Here is a 22,513-nt window from a genome sequence, read left to right on the forward strand (position 1 = left end):
TTCAGAATGTGGTGCCGGGTGCAGAGGTTTGCACTGCTATGCGTCAGTGCTCTGCAGCTCCTTGCGTAAGTGCTCTCGCTAGCCAAGTCTAGTCTTGCCCTTCCATCTATCAAGGTCCACCTGGCCGCCATATCCCCGTACACACGGGCTCCTGGGACACTCTCCCTGTGGTCACACAGGCTCCTTAAGGAGTCCTTCAGGGCTCTTTTCAGGACTTTCCCACCCCGGCTTTTGAACTGAATGTGGTCCTGTCTATGCTCATGGGGCCTCCGTTTGAACCAATGCATCATGCCCCTTTAAAGTTTCTGTTGTGGAAGACTGCCTTCCCGGTTGCCATCACCTCGACCAGGCGGGTCGGGGAGATACAAGCCCTCTCCTATAACCAGCCGTATTTGTCCTTCCACGCCACTAAAGTGGTCCTGCAAACTCATCCTACCTTCATGCCAAAGGTTCCGTCTGACTTCTCAATGAGCCTTTGGTTCCACCAGTTGTTTTTCGCAAACCAATCTTTTGCCTGCTGAAAGGGTGCTGCATTCGCTAGACGTTGCTCGTGCCCTGAAGTTCTATGCAGCACGCACACAAGGCTTTCAGAACACATCTCAGCTGTGACTCTCGGGCTGTATTATACATTGCCATCGACTGGCCAACAGACTGCTTCCAGGCCAGCCAATAGCCCACTCCACTAGAGCCATTGCAGTGACGACAGCGTTTCTCTCTGGTGTTCCTCCGCTCGACAGCTGCAGGGTTGCTACGTGGAGGTCCATCCACACCTTGCTGAAATTCTACTGTGTTGACCAGGATTCCAGGGAGGAGCACAGGGTCATCCAAGCAGTGCCTCGCAACCTGTTTGTTTGAGGTGAGTCCGTTCCAGGGTTAAGTATATTTCTTCTGTGAGCCTTGCCACCTCCCATGTTTGTGAATATGTTGTACTGCTGTGTAATCGTATTCATAAGCATGTGAATCCATGCAAGACCCCATGCTGGAGACTCTGCACGTTATTTACCTTTAACTCCTGTTCTCCAGCATGGGTCTTTCATGGATTCACATGCAAACCCTCCCAACTTCCACTCTCTGGCTCTTCTTGGTTCATACTGCCAATTTACGTGCACTGCCAAATCTGAAGATGACCAGCAGGGGTGGAGCTAAGGAGAACGAGTGTCATTGGCAGGGGGCAGTATGATCCAAAGGACACTGATAGGCTATAGAGAAGATGAGCAGTTTAAAGCTAAACTGCTTTCTTTTTACCCAGGATTCCGAGCCAGACAACGGGAAATATTCATGAGCATTTGACTCTATGCAAGACCCATGCTGGAGAACAAGAATTACAGTAACTTGAACCTTCATGAGATCAGGGGTTTGTGTTTAAGTTCAGTTATCCACACTTTACAAGGCAAATAAACGGTAGCAAGCAAAGTGAGAAGACCAGTGAATTAATTAAATAGCATAGAACCTGCTTTATAATTATATGTTTAGTGTTCAATAAAGTCACTAGACATCTCAATAGTTGCACTCATAAGCTTAGACAAAGCCAACAGGTTGGTAAGAAATGTAGTTTAAAAGCAGAAATTTGAAACAAAAGTGAAGTAAGAAATGCATGGTCACTATCCCTCAAATGCTCAATCCCACCATAGTAGGTGCTTCCATGAAGGGGGGAACCCTAGGATAGAACTCTGGCAAACATTGCCAGCTATGAGTTAAGAGAGTGAACTTTGTGCTAATTCAGTCCCTTAGGGGGACACAGAGGTAAGGACACACGTACCGCTCACTCAGATTTTCCAAATGACCAACTCTGGGGTACTGGGTACATTTACTTGTGTCGTTGGTCACGTTGGTGGAGGTCCAGGCGTCTCGGGAGCAGTGGCTGAATTTGGTGTCATGTTTGGGTCTGGCTATATGGGCATTAGGATGTCCGGTTCTGGGACGGCTCCAAAAGACTTGAAGCTGGAGAGGCCAGACACCTCACAACAGCATCCCTGAGAAATCCAGTGACTGTGAAAGACCACCAGGACATAAATAATGAAGTGCAGCAGTGAAGAAATCCTGGTCAGCAGGCTCAGTCAGTGATAGCAGTAAAGAATAGTGTCCAGGAAGACCTCTCTTTATACAGTAGAGAAACGGCGGTAAAGATCTTAGGCAGACCCTACAGCTTATAGCGATTTGGCGATCCTGCAAAATGTTGTGAAAATTGCAATTAGGAGTTGGCAGCTACTTTCCTACTCAAACCATTTGCTCCAGTGGATTATGTAACTTATCAGTCCCTGAACCCCCTTTGCTGCCTCCCGCTTTCTGCTCTTTTGCCCTCCTGGTTTCTTTCCACTGGACATCCCATCTGAGATGCAAACTATTAACACTACCACAGCTTTGAAATCGGCCCTTAAACTCACCTTCTCTACTTCTTGAAGGGGACACTAACCCCTACCCAACACATAAAGCTACCCTATTGGTTGCCTCCTCTTTGTTGTACTGCATACTTCAACTAAGATTACCTGATCATACTGTACATCGCTTATGGTTTATGCATGTGCTTCCACCAATCAATGTTCCTACTATTATCCCTGCTCCTTATCACATTACTGAAAGCACTCTGATAAGAGACTGCTGCAATCACTGCTGTTGGAAGTAATAACATCTTCCCAAGCATGGAGTCTGGCATGGATTCACATGCTCATGAATATTCCCTGTCGTCAGGCTGCGAATCTTAGGTAAAAGAAAGAAGTTTCACTTTCATTTTAAAACTGTATTTCTCCTCTAACCCATCATTGTACTCTGGGTCATACTGTCCCCATCCAATGACAGTCCTCTCCCTAAGCTCCACCCCTGGAGGCCAGCTACAGATATTTACTGCACGCTTCAGTGTTGGGAGTCCTTGAGGTGCTCTCTGAGCTATTTTTGTGTTTTTGGGGATCGTATGAAAAATAGTTTTAAATTTGACAGATTTTTGCTCAGATATGTTCGACGAAGGACAAAGGCTGGCAGCGGAGTTTAGAGAAGACCCGGCCTTGGTCCTACTTTGTGCCTTTTCAACCATGAGTGAGGAGAAGAAAAAGTCAAAGCCTCTTCAGATTCTGCGCGAGTGCGGATTATGAAACGTCTTTGTTGAAGATTGGCATCATAAATGCTTATATTACCTGCATCCGGACTACGATGAGCAGGGATGCAAAGTATGCTTTGGTTTTTCAAAGAAAACCAAAAAAGACTGCTACAACAGATTAGCGGCATGGCTCAAGTCGAGCAAGTCCACTGACTCAGCCGCGGGGCAGTCTCATGCCTCATCTAGGACGTGCAGGTCTGAGGCGCAAACTCCCTCTGAGAGGAGGTCGAGATACTTTGAGGCAAAAGGCTATCGCCATCACCTACCGCCTCTATGGTGAGTTGAACATCGAAAAGGATCTTCAGAGAGGAAGTCCCCAAACACAGCAAAACTCTGTGTACCCGGATAAGCCGACCAAGGACAAGTACGGGGAAAACTTGTCGAAGCTGGCAAAGACATCCCAGCAGGCCAGGCCAAGAGAATACACAGTCGACGAAAGCGCGACAAGCTCATCGTCATCGAAGTCAACCACGATCACTGTGATTGCGCTGAAGGAGAGCGGAACAGCAAAGAAGGTGGCAGCCACTCCTTGGGTGTCCATACCCCCAAGGCAAGATGCAGCTGCAGAGGCAGCGACGAAGGCGGTGGCCACTCTGGGGGTCAGGGATGGACCCAATGGCCACAGTATCCAGGAGCTTCCTGAGGAGGAGAGGGAGATGGTCCCGCCGGTGGAGCCTCCCCGGTACATGGATCAGGGTGCTGTCCCAGACAGACCAGACCAGATCTACTAGAGTACGGACGAGGACCATGATCTGCAGGACGATTGCTACACAGATCATGAAGGGTCACCTGCTTGAAAGAGGAGGCACGTCAGCCCAGACCCAACTCTGGTGGCTCCGGTCACCCCGAGACATAGGGACCCGTCGCTGGACATTTTAATGACCCTGCACACACTGGTCACCGAAATCCAGCAGAGGATACCGCCAGAACCTACACCGTCACAGGACATACAGGAGCCCTCAAGGACAAGTTTGCCTCTGTGAAAGAAGACCAAAGGGGGTTCTGGTCCGAGCCATCATCAAACTCCTTCACCACCTCATCACAAAAAGACCCCTCCCTGAACTGTGCACCCACAAATGGACACAGGTGACGATGACTTTATCTCTGCTGATGCTGCACGCGGATGAGTCCCATAGGGCCTCCCCACCCAATGAAGTTGGATCCTTCCATTCCGTCATATCAAGGGCCTCAGAGTTGTTTGTTAAACCCTGAAGAGACCAAGAAGGAAGGCTTCCGATACTAATGGCGCAAGTCAAGAAGAAAGACAATCATGTCTGTTCCCTTCCTGGACGACATCTGGGAGGAGGGCCTGGCGCTGATTAAAAACAGAGTACATCCACGACCAAGCGAGGCAGACTGGAGAAATACAGGGTCCTGGATTCAGCCCCCAGGTGCTTAAATTCTCAGCGCTCGCCCGACTCAGTGGTCTCGCCAGGAGTCAGGAAGAGCTCTAGTGAACCCGTCATTGGCAGCCATGTTACCTCCGGATCAGGAATGGAAGAAGCTGGATGCAATGGGCAAGATAATAATTTACACGGCGGCCTCTTCCATCAAGGCAGCTAAAGCTCTAACCATTTTGTTCCGATGAGACTGGGAACTATGGTTCAAGTTGGGCCCTATTCTGAAATTCCTGCCCGAAGACAAGAAGGTCGAGGCACTGGATCTCTTTCAGGAGGGAGGGGGAGTGGCCTCGGGTCACGCCATCACAGTGGCTGTGGACATCGCGGCCAGGGGTTTCCGCAAGATGGTGATCGGTGTGTCCCTGCATCTTCAAGGTTCGCTGAAGGCAAAAAACTTCCGTGCAGACGAAGGTACTGGATAAGTCATTTGACCGGGAAACCTCTTTGGAAAGGCTGTCTGAGTCTTTGCAAGCAATAAAGACCAACACAGAGACAGCATGCTCCTTGGGAAACTTGCAACAGCGACGAGTGTCGTCCTTTCGCTCTTCCAGAGGAAAACCAGGAAGCTCCTCCAAGGGATATAATGCACTCTACCGACAGCCTCCACGCTCCTTCTCTTAGAAAGCATACAGGGTTCTCTCTCAAGGCAGCGGAGGCGCCGCCTGCAGCGTAAAGCCCTGACCCCCAAGCAGGCCTGACCGGCCGTGATGTTGGGCCCCCACCGAGGCACCCCAGTGGGAGGCCGGCTGGCAACATTTGTCGGCACTTGGGAAAAGATCACCATGGACAAATGGTTGCTGGAAGTTCTCGGACAGGGACACACCTTGGAATTTCAATGCAGGTGTCCACATATTCCGTCAATTCAGCGACAAGAACATGGACCACAGCTTCTGCAGGAGGTGCACACCATGTTATAAAAGTGGTAAATAGAATCCGCCCCCCACCGTCTCCGGGGTTCCGGAGTGTACTCAAGATACTTTCTGGTTTGAAACTATTCAGTGGGTGTGGGGGTGGAGACCTAGATCTTCGTCACCTCAGCAAGTACTTGCAGTTTCAAAAGTTCTGGATTGTCACGTTGCAACACGTGCTCTGCCAGCTGAAGCAAAGGGATCTTCTGACGTCATTGGATCTAGAGGATGCCTACTTCCACATACCCATTCATAAGGAACACAGTAAGTTCCTATGGTTCATAGTTCAAGGTCAGCATTACCAGTTCAAGGCCCTCCAAAGAGGCCCAGGACTTGGACGGTGGGCCATTCGTCAAGGCATGTTCCTCATTCCGTTTCACCTGGTGGGAGTCAAGAACACCATTGCAGACTCGCTCAGCAGGGAACTACGTTCTTGCCATGAGTGGGAACTTAGCCTGGACCTAGCGGACCTGCTATTCGACAAACGGTGACGGTCCCAGATCGTTCTCATCGTGATGGCGGCAAACTCCAAGTGCCAGAAGTTCGCCAGCAGGTTCCCTCTGCCGAAGAGCATGGGGGACGCGTTCCTGTGGGAGGGATGGTCCCTGTATGCTTTTCCTCCATTTCCTCTCCTACTACGTGTGATAAACACACTCAGACAGCGCTGCAGGATACAAATCTTGTATTCAGACCTGCTGCGTCTATCATTAGGCCACATCCATCAGGCTACCAAGTTCCCCGGACCTTCTCGCCAGAGATGGGTGGGGGGGGCAGGGAGGCGATTCTGCCCCACGATCCAGAGTCTCTGAACCTGAGGGCATGTCTCCTGCACCACTAGAGTTTGGGGTTTATGCTCTAACCGACAAATGTAAGGACATCTTGACCAGGTACTCGTCGACGTTCAAGTGCTACGGACATAAATGGAAAAGCTTCTCTGTGTGGTGCAGGACTCATGCTTCTATCAAGGTGCATCTCGCCGCCATATCGAGGTAAACTAGGTCTCCAGTCACACCTTCGCTGTGGTCTCATAGACTCGGCAAGTATTTCCTCAAGGGACTTTTCAGGACTTTCCCTCCAGTGAAGGCTCCTCGCCCGGCTTGGGAGCTTGTTGTGGTGCTGACTAAGCTCAAGGGAGCACATTTTGAGCTTATGCATCAGGTCCCACTCAGGTTTCTCTCATGGAAGACAGCTTTGCTCGTGGCTGTCACCTCAGCCAGGAGGGTTAGGGAGATTCATGGCCTGTCCTGCAAGCGGCCTTACTTGTCTTTGCACGCCTCAAGGATGGTACTGCGTACACACCCAACCTTCATGCCAAAGGTGCCTTCGGAATTCCACCTCAACAAGTGTTGCCCGTCTTCTTCCCGCATCTGTCGCTGTCGGAGAGAGGGCTTTGCATTTGTTGTACCTTGCTTGTTCCTTGAAGGTCCACGTGGCATGTACTAAGAGTTTTCAGAAGACTTCTCAGTTGCTCGTAAACTTCAGACCTGTAAATTAAGGAAAAGCCTTGTTGAAGGCTTCCTTCTCCAGGTCGCTCTAAGCCTGCATCGTGCACTGTCATCGACTGGCGAGCAGGTAGCTGCCAGGCCGGCCCGAGAGACCATTCCACCAGAGCAATTGCAGCAATGACGGCACTTCTCTCTGGTGTGCCCCTGCTCGACGTCTGCGGGGCAGCTACGTGGAGGTCCACGCATACCTTCACAAGGTTCTACTTCGTCGATGGGGATTCCAGGTAGGAGTCCCAAGTCGTCCAAACAGTGCTGTGCAATCTGTTTGCTTGAGGTGAGTCTGTTCCAGTGGTGAGTGGTATTGCTTCTGTTGAGTCTTGCCATCTCCAGTGGTTGTTTGTGTACTGCTGTGTAATCGTTATTCAGAAGCATCTGAATCCATGCTAGACCCCATGCTGGAGAAAGTTAAGTTACTTACCTGTAACTATTGTTCTCCAGCATTGGTCTGGCATGGATTCACATGCGAACCCTCCCCCCCTCCCCCTCTGTGGCTCTTCTTGGTTCATACGGCCACTTCACGTGCTTACCAAATCTGAAGATGGTCACCAGGGGTGGAGCTTAGGGAGAGGACTGGCATTGGATGAGGTCAGTATGACCCAGAGTACAGTGTTTGGTTTAGAGGAGAAATAAAAGTTTTAAAGTGAAAGTGAAACTGTTTTTTCTTTTACCAAGGATTCCCAGCCTGACGACAAAGAATATTCATGAGCATGTGAATCCATGTCAGACCCATGCTGGAGAACAATAGTTACAGGTAAGTCACTTAAGCCTTCCTCAAAAACTGGGTACAAATAAAAAAATAAAAAAATAAAAAAAGAAAGTAAAATTAAAAAGGCTTCAGAGAGGCTTGAAAAATAAAGTGGTTTCATTTTCTTGGGGGGGGGGGGAACTAGGTAAGTAATGGTTTGACGAACCAGTTGGTTACATTCTGCTTCCACCTATGCTTGCTTGATGATTCAATCCTATCCGAATTCTGGCCTCTATTGCATATTGAATATGTTGCACATTGTTTCCTCTGAGAGCAAAAGTAATTTACCATTTTGCAGTGTCTCACTTCTTTGTCTGTAGAGATGAACTCCATGTTCTGCAAGCATTGTTTGCTTGACATATGCTTCAAAGCGGATGTGTGTCCTCTGGAATCTCTGAATTTGTTTTGGACTATTCTGCTTGAGACTTAAGCCATTTGAAGCATTACAACTTTGCCATTAGGTGTAAAAGGCAAGGGCTAGGCATTGATGTATATTCAGATTGACTGTATATTAACATAAAGTGAGTATAGCACGCAGGATAAGAAAACTACGGTGTACCACTTGAAGGTAAGTCATTTATTTACTCATGACTTTGCTCAGAAAGTGTTTTGGCCAACAACTGACACTATTTCAGAATGATGGAATGGAGAGCAAAGTGAAAAGGGCAAAGGTAGCTACACTGCTGAATAATTGTTTTTTATAATACTTCGCAAATATGAGTTTGCAAAGTATAAATATGTTTACCAAACCGAAATCTGTTTAACAAACCCAGGATTTCAGTTTATTGTCTTGTAATTTGTTCTTGGAACAATCAGCGTCGTGCAGGTGAGGAAGCACATTTTCAGACCCTCCTGGGCATCGTTGTGTGAATTGGCATTTGCTTTTGTTTTTTAAATTTGCTGCGCTCCCTGCGCCGTTGCTATCTGCCTTCTCCCTCACCTCCCCAGCATCCTTTACCTGTTAATCTCTTTCCGCCTGCCCTCCTCCCCTGATTGGTGGCTTGTCGGTCATCACTGACTTCCCTAGGGCAGCCCTCTGCCTGGCAGCCCCTGCGGCTAAGGGTCCCAAGGCAAAGGGTGACTTGCCCAGAGGTGGCTCCATATTGTGTCTGCAGGTGTCAGCAGGGGAAGCCAGTTGCCAGCCACACAGTTTAGTTATAGAACCTCACCCTACCCTGCAAACCTGTCCATATAGCAAACTTCCAAACTTGGGTGTGTTTTCCTACCGTTTCTAAAATTGCATTGTCAAAGTATTTAAAATTGCATTGTGAAAGTATTGTATTGTATTTTGTTATTTATATAGCGCTCTTTCCCCACTTATGTGGCCTCAATGCGCTATTTCCTTGGTTGAAGGCCTTGGTGACCGAAGTCGATGTGGTTAGAGATTCTAGGGGGTTAGCTCAGATGCGTGTGTGCAAGTTTGCCATTCTAACACTTGGGTGGCTAGCAAGGCTCAACTGAGCAGTCCAGTAGAGGTCAGACACGTGGGTGGGTGCTCTTGAGGTTGAGATAGATTGCTGTTCAGAGAGTCTATGTGAGGCCAGCTATGCCGGGTGGTGGTCGCTGTATGCTGGTGGCAGAGATGTTGTGGTACGTCGGGTGTTTGTCTGGACGGCTATGTGTGAAACTAGGCCAGATATGCTTAGCCATAGGTGGGTTCTATCATGCATGGATGTTTGGCCGTGCCTGCGGCCTATGTCCATGCCAGTGGTGCGAGCTATCCGTACCGGAGGCTGCGAGAATTGCTTGTTTGTGCGGGTCTAGAATTGAGTCCTGTAGTGATGGGCCTAGGTTACCTACTGTAGCTGGTATCAGCGTATGATCAGCAGAATAAATGCAGCTAACTAACAATGCAATTTGTGCACAAGACTAAACACAGCTAACTAGTAGTGCAATTTGTGTGCAAGACTAAGCACAGCTAGATTTGAGAGTCATGAATATTGGGAGAGAGGCCAACATCCAACAATGCAATTTGTGTAAAAGACTAAGCACTGTGACCTAACAGTGCAATTTGTGTTCAAAACTACACACAGCTAACTAATACAATTTGTGTGCAAGACTAAACACAGCTAGATTTGAGAGTCCTGCATAGTGGGACTATTGCCGTTCTGTGGCTTGCCTCCTAGCAAAGCTCTCATTTAGCAAACCTTTCTACCTCTAAGTGCCTGTTATCTTGTCCAATTGTCAACTTGTCGCATCTGTCATCTGCTTGCTCCCTGCCCTGTGTCTTTCCCTACTGTTCTCCCCTACCCACTCCCCCTCCTCACCCTACCTACTCTATGGTGCTCTCTGTGTCTCTCCTATCTTTTCCAACTGCTTCTCTATCGACTATCCTTCTCTCTTCACTAAATCTGGTAGGAAGAAGTTTAAAAAGGACATCCTGGACTCCAACCCAGGCCTCCCTATTGCTGACACCTATACCAGTGCCTCCTCCAGGCAAACGTTCACCGACATCCTCTTTGTCGTTCCCTCGCCAGACTTATGGACTCTACATAAGGTCTCTGTGCTCTGTCCCTTCACTTCCTCTCTCATTAATGGTGGCACCCGGTGGGAGGCCCTCTTGGCCTCCTTCCACTCCTCTAAGGTAATCATTAATGTTTACTTGAATGGTACCGTCTTGATCCAAGGCCCTCAAGCCAAACTTCTCCTCTTTGATAGATGCTTCCCGCACCTCATCAATTTCCTTTCTTCTCCTGTTGTCCCCTCTCTCCTTCACGGCTTCCTCGCCTACCCCTGCTGTCTCTTTCTTGGCTACCTTGCCCTTTCCTCCTTCCTCTTCTGCCCCCCTCGATCTGCTCCAACACCTCTGCAGGGACGTACCTCTGATTTGTACCCCTCCCCGGAAGACTTTCAAGGACGGCAACCTTCTCCATATTGCCACTTTAAACTCTCGCTCAGCTGTCAAACACTCCTCTATCTGCTGTGATGTCCTCGGTCTCACTGAGACATCGTTCACGGCTAGCTCTGTCACATGCTTTGACACTCCTCCCTGATGGCTACACAATCCTCTCAGTGCCCAGATCCAACCGTTGCGGAGGGGGTGCAGCTCTGATCTTCCCTGAGTGGATTCCTGCCTCTGTCATTCCTACGCAGGCCTACTCCTCTTTCGAATGCCTCGTCTGACGGCTTTCTCTCTCTCCTAGCCATTCCCTCTCTTCTTCTTTCCTGGTCTCGGCCACTCAACACCTCCTTCTTGGAGACTCCAACATCCATCTGGATGCTTCCTGTCCTCCTACCGGACTCTCTTGTGACCTCTGCGACTCTCACTCTCGATTCTCCCCTCTGGTCCGTCTCACTCTGCAGGGCACCCTCTGGATGTTCTGATCTCTTCAGACCTTCCACTTTCGATCCCGCTCACCACTCGCCTCTCCTGGAGTGATAACTTTCTCCTTTCCTCGCATCTCAACCCCTCAGGCCAAGCCAACTCCAGCACTGCCACCCACCTTCTTGGTTATCCGATCCATGAAGTGTGTGTCAATTGAGGCTTTCGCCTACACTTTCTCCCCCCCCCCCCAACATGGCTGACTTACACCCTGACACAGCCCTTTCCATCTTTCCATGCTCCACTCTGCTATTGCTGATACTATGTTCTTGCCCCTGTCATGAGGATCCGCTTGAAGCCCAAAGCCAAATGCAACTCTTGGTATGACTCAGACCTTGTCGCCCTTAAACGCAAGTGCAGGGTGGTTGAGAGTAAATTGTATGCTTCTATTTCATCCTCTGACAAACTGGCCTGTCGCTTGCTCCAAAGGCAATACCGACTCTCCGTCCGCACCAAGAAGAGTGCCCACATCCAAGCCTGCGTCTCTGTGGCATCTAACAAATTGGCCGAACTCTTTAAAATCTGCAAGGAGCTGGCCAATCCTGCTGCAGTCTCTACCTCTCTTGTCCCCTCCCAGACCCTCTTCACAGCCCTGGCTTCTCATTTCATCTCCAAAACTCAGGACATTCTGTCCTCTCGCTCTTCTTCTGCCGCCCCCCTCCCTCTATTTCCTGCCCTTCTTCGGCCACCTCTCCTCCCTCCTTCTCTGCATTTCCCCTGTTCTCCTCAGAAGAAGTTTATTGACAAGTCCGATCTATGAAAGTCTCGTCAAAACAGGTTCACCCCTGTTCCTCCAAAACCATCAAGGACCACATTGACACCCTGGCTCCTGCACTGGCTGATTTCTGCAACCACTCCTTCGCCACTGGGGTCTTCCCCTCCCCCCTAAAGCATTCCAGTGTGCACCCTCTCCTTAAGAAACCCCCTGCCGACCCTTCTTGCCCGGCTAACGATCGTCCTATCACCATCACTCCTTTCCTAGGCAAACCTCTGGAAAAGCTGGCCATCTCCCAGTTTAATCTCCATTCTGAATCTGTTGGTTGTCTCCATGACCATCAGTCTTGCTTCAGAGCTGCCAGAAGCACGGAAGCTGCTCTCCTGCACATCCTTGAAGGCCTGCTCTCCAACCTTGATTCCAACAGCCCATGTGACCTCATCCTGCTTGATCACTCCTCTGCCTTTGACAGGGTCAACCATGCCATCCTGCTCAAGCGTCTCTGTGATAACCTGGGTATCACCAATCAGGCCCTGGCTTGGCTGACCTCCTTCCTCTCTGACCGACACTCCCAGGTCCAACTTGGGTATTCCTCTCCTATATTTCTACTTGTGGTCTTCCCCAAGGGTCTAACGTCTCTCACTGGCACTTGTTGCGCACCGCATTGGCACACTCTACCCCAACTTTCAATGCTATGCGGGTGACACTCAACTCATTTTCAGGCTCCCCTCAGCCACCTCTTCTCCTGCACTTATCTCTGACTGTCTGTCTCCCATCCAGGAGTGGTGTGCCGCAAATTATCTCTGCCTTAATGCCAGTAAGACTGAGATTCTCGTCATCGGCACACCGGTTCCCTCATTTCCTGTCACTCTGGCCGGCCTCTCTTGGCCCTCTTCCTGCTCCGACCTGTGAGTCTAAAAACCTCTGGGTCACCTTTGACTCCACACTTTCCATCTCTCCTCACATCCCTGACGTCTCTAAGAAGTCACACTACCAGCTACACTTCCTCAGAGGTATTATTCCTTTCCTCTCCTTCCCCCAGAAGTTCACTGTCTCCAGAGCTCTGGTTCTCTCTAGGCTGGACTACTGTAACAGCCTCTTACTAAATCTACCTGCCTCTACTCTCCACCCTCTGCAACTCATCCAAAACAGGACTGCAAGACTTTTCCTTGGCCTCAAGCCCAGGGATCCTATCTCTCCAGGATTGAAATCTCTGCACTGGCTCCCAGTGGCGGCGAGGATTAAGTTCAAAACCCTCAGCATTGCCCACAACGCCTTCTAGGGCCTGGGGCCTCAATACCTTCAACTCTCTCTTCCTAAATATCTTCCTTCTCGGGCTCTTTGCTCATCCGCCTCCAACTCACTCAGGGTCTGTCGCTTCTCCAAGCAGCAAGTTGGTGGTAGATCTTTCTTCTGCTGGGGCCTCCCTCTGGAATAGCATCCCTGCCTCTCTGAAACTGCAGGATAACAATCTCCGATTCCGGAAGCACCTCAAGACCTTCCTCTTTGCTTCTGCTTTCTCCCTTGCTCTCCCCTGTTGATCTCCTGGCTGAATCTGAAATTGCACTGGTTACCCTCTGGTCTCTAGCTCAGGTCCCCTCCCCACCAGCTGCACACCTGCACTGCCCCCCCTGGCATCCCTTGCACTCTCGGACTGTTTCTGTATCCCTACAGCCCCTACTTGCTCTTGACGCCAATATCTGCATTTAGGCTTGCACTTGCCACCAGCTGGCCGCACTTTTATTTATTATTTATGGTCTTATTTATTTTACTGTTATCCTATGTACTGGACGGCCCCGCTCTTCCCCCTGCACTTGGCCCCTCCCCTGCACTTGCGCGATCTCCATGTCACCTGGCCTAGTAGGTTTGCTGTCTGTTTTCCCTCTGTTTCCCCTCCCTTGCCTCGTCGCAACTTGAAACACTTTTGTATAGGCGCGTTATAAATGCCATATCATATCATATATATAGATTTCTGCCTGTCTAATCAAATGTCCGTGTTTACCTGTAAACCAATGTTTTTTTTTTTCTATGTCTTTAGGGCTGCTGAAATTCTTTATTCTTTGGCACTAGCACAGTGTAAAAAATCAAACAAGATGAAGCTTTTCCCCTCAGCTGAACATTATAAACTGCTGACAGAGGCTCGTAGAAACCTGGGACTTTTTCAGCATCATGATGCCATCACTGGGACTGCCAAAGACTGGGTGGTTGTCGATTATGGCACCAGGTAAAGTTAATTGATTTCATTTTCCAGACCCACCCCACAGGGAGTGCTGTACACAGTACATGTCTGCTTCCAGAGGGGGCAGAATTTGTTAATCCAACAATGAGAAGCTCTGCTGGTGCAATGATTTCAAGACACATTTACAGCTAAGACTTCATGTGGGTGAAGTCACGGAAATGGGGGAGTAGAGGAATCACTGTACCATGTGGCTGCAAGCCTTCTTTTCAGTAGATTATGTAGATTGGTGGACTCCTCCTGTGATATTGGAGGCGGAGCTGCAAGGCACCTAATGCGGACATGGCCCGATCTTAAGTTTGCACCAGACTTACATTCACATTAAGGGATTTCAAGTAGAAGACGTAAACTTGTAATCTTAATGAACGGGCAGCCAGTTGCTAAATATGCCCTGGCACTGTCCCCAAAATCAAAAGTAACTTTTAAGTCGTTTCGCGATTAGTCCTTCTTTTCCTCTCTGTAATTGCAAAGCATCACTGCAGTGCCCAGCATGCCTGCGCTCAATAAACAGGTATTCAACACTGCATATGGTATACATTGCTAGACAGGGCTAGTAAGTCTTTTTCTAATTTTATAGTGCATAACCTGGAAGCTATTTTTAGGTTCAGTGTCTGAGCTGTGAGTGTGTTTTTCCTCTAAGCAATTGATCATGAGAGTGCTCTGTTCGGTAATATTTATCCTTTGCACATGCTCCAGCCAATGTACACAACTTGGGGGTGAGAGAAATATGCGTTTTCCCCTAAACGGTTGATGTTGCTTGCATGCAGCAGTATTTCCCCAACAACACACGTGATCACTGAATCCTTCACAATCTCTCTTCTATTTATGTGCAGCTGCCTCTTCCTCTTCTGGTTCCCTGGTACCGGCCCTTGTTCCGCCAAACCGCAGTATGGTTGCAACCCTCCCAAAGTCAGTCAGGAATGCACTCTTCAACACAATCGCCATCTTGTCTTCCTCTGTGATTGATGTCTTCCGCATGTGATAACGACTAAACATTAGGCTCATTGATGATGTCCCATATACCAGGCAGAAGTTTCTGCACACTCGGGCCAGAGTAAGCCACCTGCTACATGGTGCAACCCCTTGAACTGATACTTGAGAGATCCCCAATATCCGCTCTATCTCTCTCTCTCTCTCGCCAGTCTTCTAAGCAAAATCCCAATGGCAACCCTACCACCCCGTGAGGGAGATCAAAGTTGTGGTTATTGGGGCTTAGAGTGGTGATTCCTGCGGGACACAGTTAAAAAACGTTATTTATGGTGGTTTAAGTTATAACTGACATGTCTTCATCTGAACATACATTTTCTAGCTTAAGAAGTTGCACATTACGTCATAGAGCAATTTTCTGTTGAATATATGAACTTATGTCATTGCAGGGTAATCACTGAAAGATTGTTTGGGTATACAAAAAAAATAAACTCAGATTTTAGAGGGAAAACAGGCAAAAAAAGCAACAAAGGAAATAGCTGCGCAGTATATTTATTTCAAATTCTTGAACATACATTTTTAGCTCCAACAGACAAACACAAAATTATTATTTTTGTTTTGCAAAAAGACTTTGTATTATATTTGTAGTGTATATTTTCACAAAGGGAAAAAGGTGAAATAAATAAGTCTTCTTTTAGTTCGCTAGATTCTAGTTCATTCTTTTTTTTTAGTGTAGAGCTAAAGATAATCAGGCCAGAATATAGGCCAACATATACATTTCGGTATAGTAATCATTTGAACACCTTCATCAGGACCAGGAGAGCATGATGGTACTCCCTGTATGAAACGAAACAAGGATGCACATTTCTAAATATTTAATGTGAAGTATTGCAGCATTTAAGTATTTTGATATCAGAGTTGCCAATTTAATTAAGAGTAAATATTTACTTACTAGAGAGAAACTGTTGTGATTGTGCAGATGCAGAATAAAACATCCCAAGATGGGAAAGGGCCCTTTTATGCTTTTGGGCCATTGAACCGGGCAGAGTAGAAAACATTTAACTGAACACTATCCAGAGAAAATGGCGCACCCAAAGGGCATATCGTAATGCGAAATACTGAGGAGGTGGGAGCAGACCCACCAATCACAGATTCCATGGGAGCAGTTTAAGTCCAATTGCACACTATTAAAAGGACCAGAGGTAACACATCTTTGAGGGAGTTTGGTTGGCATTCCATGTTAGCAAGTTGTGCATCGAGAGAGGAGGAGAGCAGCAAGGGAGAGATTGGAGGAGAAGGGATTGAAAGTGAAGGAGAAAGAAAGCAGTAAAAGGTTGGAGTGGAGAAAGGAGAAGGAAAGCAAGATCAGGTGGAGGCTGGAAGAGGAAGAAGATGAGGAATTGAGTGTGTGAGAGGCCAGCATCGGTTATTTGTTCTTGGGTCCTGCAAGAGAAAGACCTTGCTTAAGTCCCGCTGAGGGACATTGTGCAGATCCTGGACTGAGCCATTGGGGGTGGGCGAACAGGTGAGATTTTAATTCCCTCGAGGAAGGCTATCCCCTAGAAACTGCAATTTTATGTTAAGCCTGTAGTGGGCTCAGTACTGGAGCTCAGAAGCCTGCTACAGGCCCCTGTTAGGCAGATGTCCGGGTGGCTAGAAAATTAATGCAAACTGAAAAAGGGAGAAGATCCTGTCAATTTGTACAAGAACATGACGGGGAAGCTTACTGTGTCCAAGGAGATCATATTTGCTTTGGAAAACGTGTACTTAGGACATGAATCCCCTATTTAGATTAGGATACGATCATACCTCCCACTTGTGTTGTGTTCCTTTTTTACCCTGGCACTGTTGTATTTAGCGGACTCCTCCTTGTGTTTTACTTTCCTCCCAACCGTTCCCATGAACCTGCCTTCCAATCTTTGTGTTTAATACAGAAAAAACAAAGCTAAAACCTTTGTTTTTCTAAGAACATGTGGACCAAAACGTGAACCCCTCCAGGCCTCATCCTCCAACTCCTCCAATTTATACAAAGTATAAGATTTTGCATGCCACATAGTGCACAGAATTGATTAAAAAAGTGTAGCCAAGTCTAAAGAATTGACATGTCGTATGCCTAGCAGTTGGCACCTGTAAGGTTCATCAACATTACATCTGTGCAGCTCAACGCAATAAACCCAGGCTCTCAGCACAGGCATTTTTGAAGTCTCATCTGTTTTCTGTAGTGGGTGGGTCGATACAGGATGCTGCACCAGTGATCTTCAAAAACTGCTCAGAGTTCAAAGGTAAATGTCTTAAGACTGTAAAATGGTGTGAACCTTGCAAGCTCACTACTTGGAAAGCACAAGTCTACATGAAAGCTATTCAGCAGCCATCTTTCCTCGTGACTCTCTAGCGCCGCCAGCTGCAGAGCGTTCTTGACAGGATGTCATTCGATGGATTGGTAAATCCCAAAGGAATGTATTCGCCAACATTGTATTCTTCTCTCCAAGTCAACTGTGCTCCATCACTGTTTATTTATTTTATTTAATCGCATTTGTAATGCGTGCAACAGCCCAGAGGCATCGGCCTGGCCTGACTATATTACCACAGATCATACCAACAAGTACAAGCCCATGCTAATATGTACAAGGTAACCAGTAAGTGGAGGAAGATCACAAAATGAAAAGTGGGTAAACCTACTTATTGCTATCTCATGGTGCAAATTAACAGATTATAAATCCAATTTAGGGATAAAGTGTTCATTTTGCTTTCAAAATATCAGCCATGACCACCTGCTCAGTGGGTGCTGGTGTCCCTAATATATGGCTCTATAATGCTCTTTGGTCGGGTGATTGTCTTTGGTTCCAACCTGTGTGGCTTATTGATATTTTTCATATATCCTGGATTTGAAAGAAGCATTTGCATAATTTAATGATGGCCTACAAGATGTTTATTGCAAAATTTGGGTGGGAATGACATTTAGACCTTTGGCTGCTTAACCTGCATAAGGCGTGCCACGTGTACCCAACATTCGACACATGATCTAATTCAAATACCAATTAAGTTATTTCAAGAGACTTTTTTTTAATGTTGCCATGGAAACGTCATTTGAAATCATATGCATACACATTACACAGTTGCAGCATCTGATACGCCCTGCTACTTTTTTCAGATTAAAAAGTAATTCTCATTCTGATAATCTTTTAGGTCATGTGAACACAAATATACATTAAACTGGCACCCTATTTATATAGCAATAAGGATGGACCATTTCACGTGTTTTGTAAAGTGGTACTGCAGTTCTCATCCAGTTGTTTTGTATATGGTCCGACAGATGTAGAGTCACCATTATAAACTGAATTAAGAAGCATGCTATCATATAGTCTTTTCTTTTAGCAAATTAACCTTACTAAGCACCATAGATTGAAGATTGAGGTCAAATACGGCCAGATAAAGATTCCCTCCATTTCATCCATGTCATGAGCTAACCGATTGAACAGATAGTATTAATTTAAATTGTGAACTGAAAGTGTAGGGAATCATTTTTTAACAAAAATGGATGGTCGCTGAAGATCCATTTGTCATGTTTTGGAGTTTTGTCTCCCCCGGTACTACAGAAATCCATCCTGCTTAGTCCAGACATCTTGGCCCAGAATTTTTAATTTAATATGTATTTGGTGGGACAAGCGCATAATTATTGTATCCTGAGTTTAAATCCAATGTGCTCCAATATCTCAGGCATTGTGTGTCATGATTCAAATCGGGCCGCCGCTTTACCCCAAAAATGTTATTTGATCACAAGCGACTGGAGGTATATTGTCACAAAGTCCCCAGTCAATTGTGGACCCCCTAAGGCATGAAGGATCATCCTGCACCGTCGTCCGAGAGCTGCAACAGACAAATACTGGGTCCGAACATTGAATAAGGCACAGGAAAGCCACTATACTTGATATCTGAAGGATGTGGAAGAGCTAGAGGCTGGGAGGGTCCAGGAGCAGGCTACAGAACAGGCAGTCCAGATCCATCCAAAGAAAGGAAAACCAAGATTCATCAAAAGTCCTCTAAACACAGTCCAAACAAGAAAACTGATCCTGACCACACTAGTGAAGTCCCAGAAGCAAGGAAGTCCCACATGGTGGAGAGGCACTCCGAAGCAACACCAAGACGGGAGACGATGAGAAGCACTGGATACTAGATAAGCCGAGCAGAAAGCGAGGAGCATCAGTACATGGTGATGTCATTTGACATTACGGTGTCAGATTGCTGTGAAACGTACCTGCAAGTGATACAATCCCTGATCTCTGTGCAGTGACCAATACTGGCTGGGGTACAGGGTATGCTTCACACCATACGTGGTGATTCTGTAGGGGTGTGAAATCCCTGCTGGTCTGACATTGTGACCAGGCAGGCAAGTAGTAATTGTTTTATGCTGTAACTGCACACTTTTTTTTTCCTTCAAATGTATTTATTGAAATTTTCAATTTAATACAATCAACAACAAAATAAGAAGGATATCAAAAACAAAACATAGTAACCGTTATCAGTATACGGAGGGTGAGGAAGGGAAAGGGGAAGAAAAGAGGCAGAAAAGTAGGTAGAAAGGGAATGGGGTTAGGGTAAGCCTTAAGCATAAAACTCATTAAGAGCATCCCAAATGAGTGTATGCATCTTTCTTTTTCTTAACCTGGTAGATTACTAACTCTCTATTTGAAAACATCGACACATCATGCAGCCAGTCTTCACAGAGGGCCTGAGGTCGCTCTTCCAGCATTTTAAAATCTGTTTCTTGGTCACATTTAGAGGTCTGTAGGCCCAAAAGAGTAAGCTAACCGACAAATGAAGCCTGAGTGTAAACAACCCCAACACACACAGCAAAGGATTACCGGGAGGTGTAAGATCAAATACGAGGTCCATACACTGAAGGACATCCTCCCAAAAAGTCCTGATAGTAGAACACTACCAAAACGTATGTAGGAATGTCCCCACATCAGACTTAAATTCCAACAGGTGTCATCCTGAACCAGTCTACACCTTTTCATTCTGCAAGGCGACCAATAAATACAGTGCAAAATCCGTTGCTGGGTACACACTTTCAACACCACACACTTTGGAATCCTGGGAATTGGTGCTACTCGCAGATGGTGTGATAGGAGTGTTTAAAAGTGAAGAGGTGCCTTCAAGGATTGTATCCCCTTCAGCTCAGTTGCCTTCTCCACCCATCAAATGCCATGGGTTTGAACCTAAAGTAGTTGGCGCTTGTACAGCTAAGCAATTTGGGATGGTGCTATAGATTGCCAGTTAAATTGTGTTGTCATTCACGGATGTGACATTAGAGATTTGCTCCCTCAACCAAGTCCAAAGGAACAGTATATGGTTTTCCTTCTCTGACACAGATGTGTCGTAAGCCCACGAGGCACACCTCATGCATTCTGTGTGCACTATTGCTCAATGCTTTCTCTAGTCAGATGCTGAATTTTGCCAACTTATTCCATTTAACCTTTGCTTGAATTCTGCTTGTTACCTACTTAGCCAACACCTCCAAGCTACTCTTCTGTTTATTGATGATCAGTTTGCATTGTTGAGTAAAGCATTTAAGGAAGTGAGACTAAGGAAGTCCTTCTCTTAACTCAAAACTATGGGTTTATTCACATTACCATTACTGTGCTCTGGGCTTATGATTTTGTCAAATAAGGTATATTGTTTTGCTTGCATGGACAACCTATATAGGAGGCATGAAATTGTCAGCGATCAGAAGGATATCTGCACAGCAATGCTGTTGCAGGGTTTCACTCAAAATATCATCTCCTTTTCCTATTACCCACCCAAGGTATGACCCTATTTGACAATTTACATTTCTGATAATCTTCATTATACTGAGTCCTACTCTTTCTCGTCACAGTTTTAACATGTAAAACACCACTACCTGGGAGATACCACCTGGGAGCTTTCTGAAAGCTTTCTTAATTATTCATTTACAATCTCTTCCATGAAAGGCAGGCGACATTGCCCTTCCTCCACTCTGATTCCCCTACATGTCTACATGTATTTTCAGTCTTCTCAGAAGATGCAAAGGTTGTTATTAAAAGGGAGGGGAGGATAGAAGATCCACAGCCATGGAGAGGGTGAGCATTATGGTTTTTTCACATTTGTTTTGTGGCAAGAGGGCATTTCACTGAAGAGCTTTTCCATTGCAACCCTTTTCCCTTTGCTGTCCTTGGTAGCCCATATAGTTACCAGAGCAAAGGTGCTTATTATGCACTCCTTTTTGCTCCCAGGTGTATTATAAGTGTTGTAGAGTAGGCTGGTGACAGCTGGGATTTAGTTTGGGCTATTTCAGGGATGCAGCCACGTTAATTGTATTAGTACCCCAATGCCATTATCTGCAGCCATTGGGGTGAAAATTAATTTGTTAGGCTTGCTTCCATTTATTTCTTTGTTTGGCTCATCCCTTTCTCTATGTGGACCATGAGGCACGTCCAAGAGGACCGCTTCACTGATGTGGGCTCTTCCTGAGCCCACAAAGCACCCTCCATTTCAGTTTAAACTAGTGTAGACTTGTTTAAAGTTCTCTGCACTTCCTGATCTACACCCATTGTGGCTGCACCAGCATAGTTAGTCAGCAGGATTAACTGGCTCCCATTGATGTGATTAGAGGGCTGGAATAGCTCAGACCTTGGGTGACTCTATTATTTGTGCAAGGATCTATTAATTCCTTAGATTCTAGAAGACCAGTGCTGAAGAGGGGATTACTCCTGAGGACCCCGGTGAACCCATCCTAGGCTCTTCTTTGGCTCGCTGCTGTTGTGTTCCAGCTGTCTGGAAAGGCTGTTCCTTTGTGGGACATCTTTTCTGCCTCTCTGAACAATACTTCTGTCCAAAGTGCCTAAAGGTGGCTTGTTTTCCTAATCTGGAAGGTGGGTGGCGTACTGCTGCCACACAGAGAACTGGGGAAGGTAGGCACCACCACCTGTACGATTTATAGGTTTGCTTTTAGAAAAGTAGACTGTATAGCAGGAGCACTGCAGTCAAACCCTTTGCACTTAGGGTAATTAACACAAACATATATCCTAGAACTCTAATTCCAGAAAACTGCATGCTAACATAAGGCGCTCAAATGAGCTTGGAGAACATAATTATGTGCATTATAATGTAAAATACTAAATCTAGAGAGAGAAAACTCAAATTCTCCAGCATTGGATCTTTCATGGATTCACATGCTTAGAATATTCCCCGTCGTCAGGCTGGGAATCCTCGATAAGTTATATAGACATTTTCCATAGGAAAAATTCCGACACTTTCGTGTCCTGTCTACGTCGTTTTGGGCCACGCACGCCGGCGCCACTAGGACGTAGGGGTATATATAGCTCCGCCCCCGCGGCTCCCTCAGATTTCAGCCCCCAAAGTAGTATGGGGGATCTCTGGTTTGCATGGTCAGGGGAGGCCGGAGGGCGCATGTGAATCCAAAGTGGTGGGATTGCCTCGCGTATCTGCTATTTTGTTAGGTTGTTCTTTCTACTTCTGCGACTGTTTGTTCTTCTTAAGAGAATGTCTGGAAAGGCGTTGTTTTGTCCGTGTGCTACGTGCGGCCTTAAGAAGGTGTACGAAGGGGATGGTCATATGGACTGCATTTACTGCCTTCATCCTCACCACATGGCGGACACTTGTGAAATCTGCCAGGGTTTCTC

At 46.8% G+C, this 22,513-nt stretch overlaps 1 protein-coding gene across 1 annotated transcript in view; it reads left to right on the forward strand.

The window, feature by feature from the left end:
• Positions 1 to 22,513, forward strand: part of MAN2A1 (mannosidase alpha class 2A member 1) — a 1,346,034-nt gene that overhangs the window by 803,727 nt on the left and 519,794 nt on the right. Inside the window, exon 10 of the mRNA XM_069625484.1 lies at positions 13,725 to 13,910. Coding sequence (XP_069481585.1) covers positions 13,725 to 13,910 — 186 coding nt within the window. The remainder of the gene's footprint in view (positions 1 to 13,724; positions 13,911 to 22,513) is intronic.

Source organism: Ambystoma mexicanum, chromosome 6p (assembly GCF_040938575.1).
Source record: "Ambystoma mexicanum isolate Mex_15411 chromosome 6p, UKY_AmexF1_1, whole genome shotgun sequence".
In the NCBI taxonomy this organism is placed as follows: Eukaryota; Metazoa; Chordata; class Amphibia; order Caudata; family Ambystomatidae; genus Ambystoma; species Ambystoma mexicanum.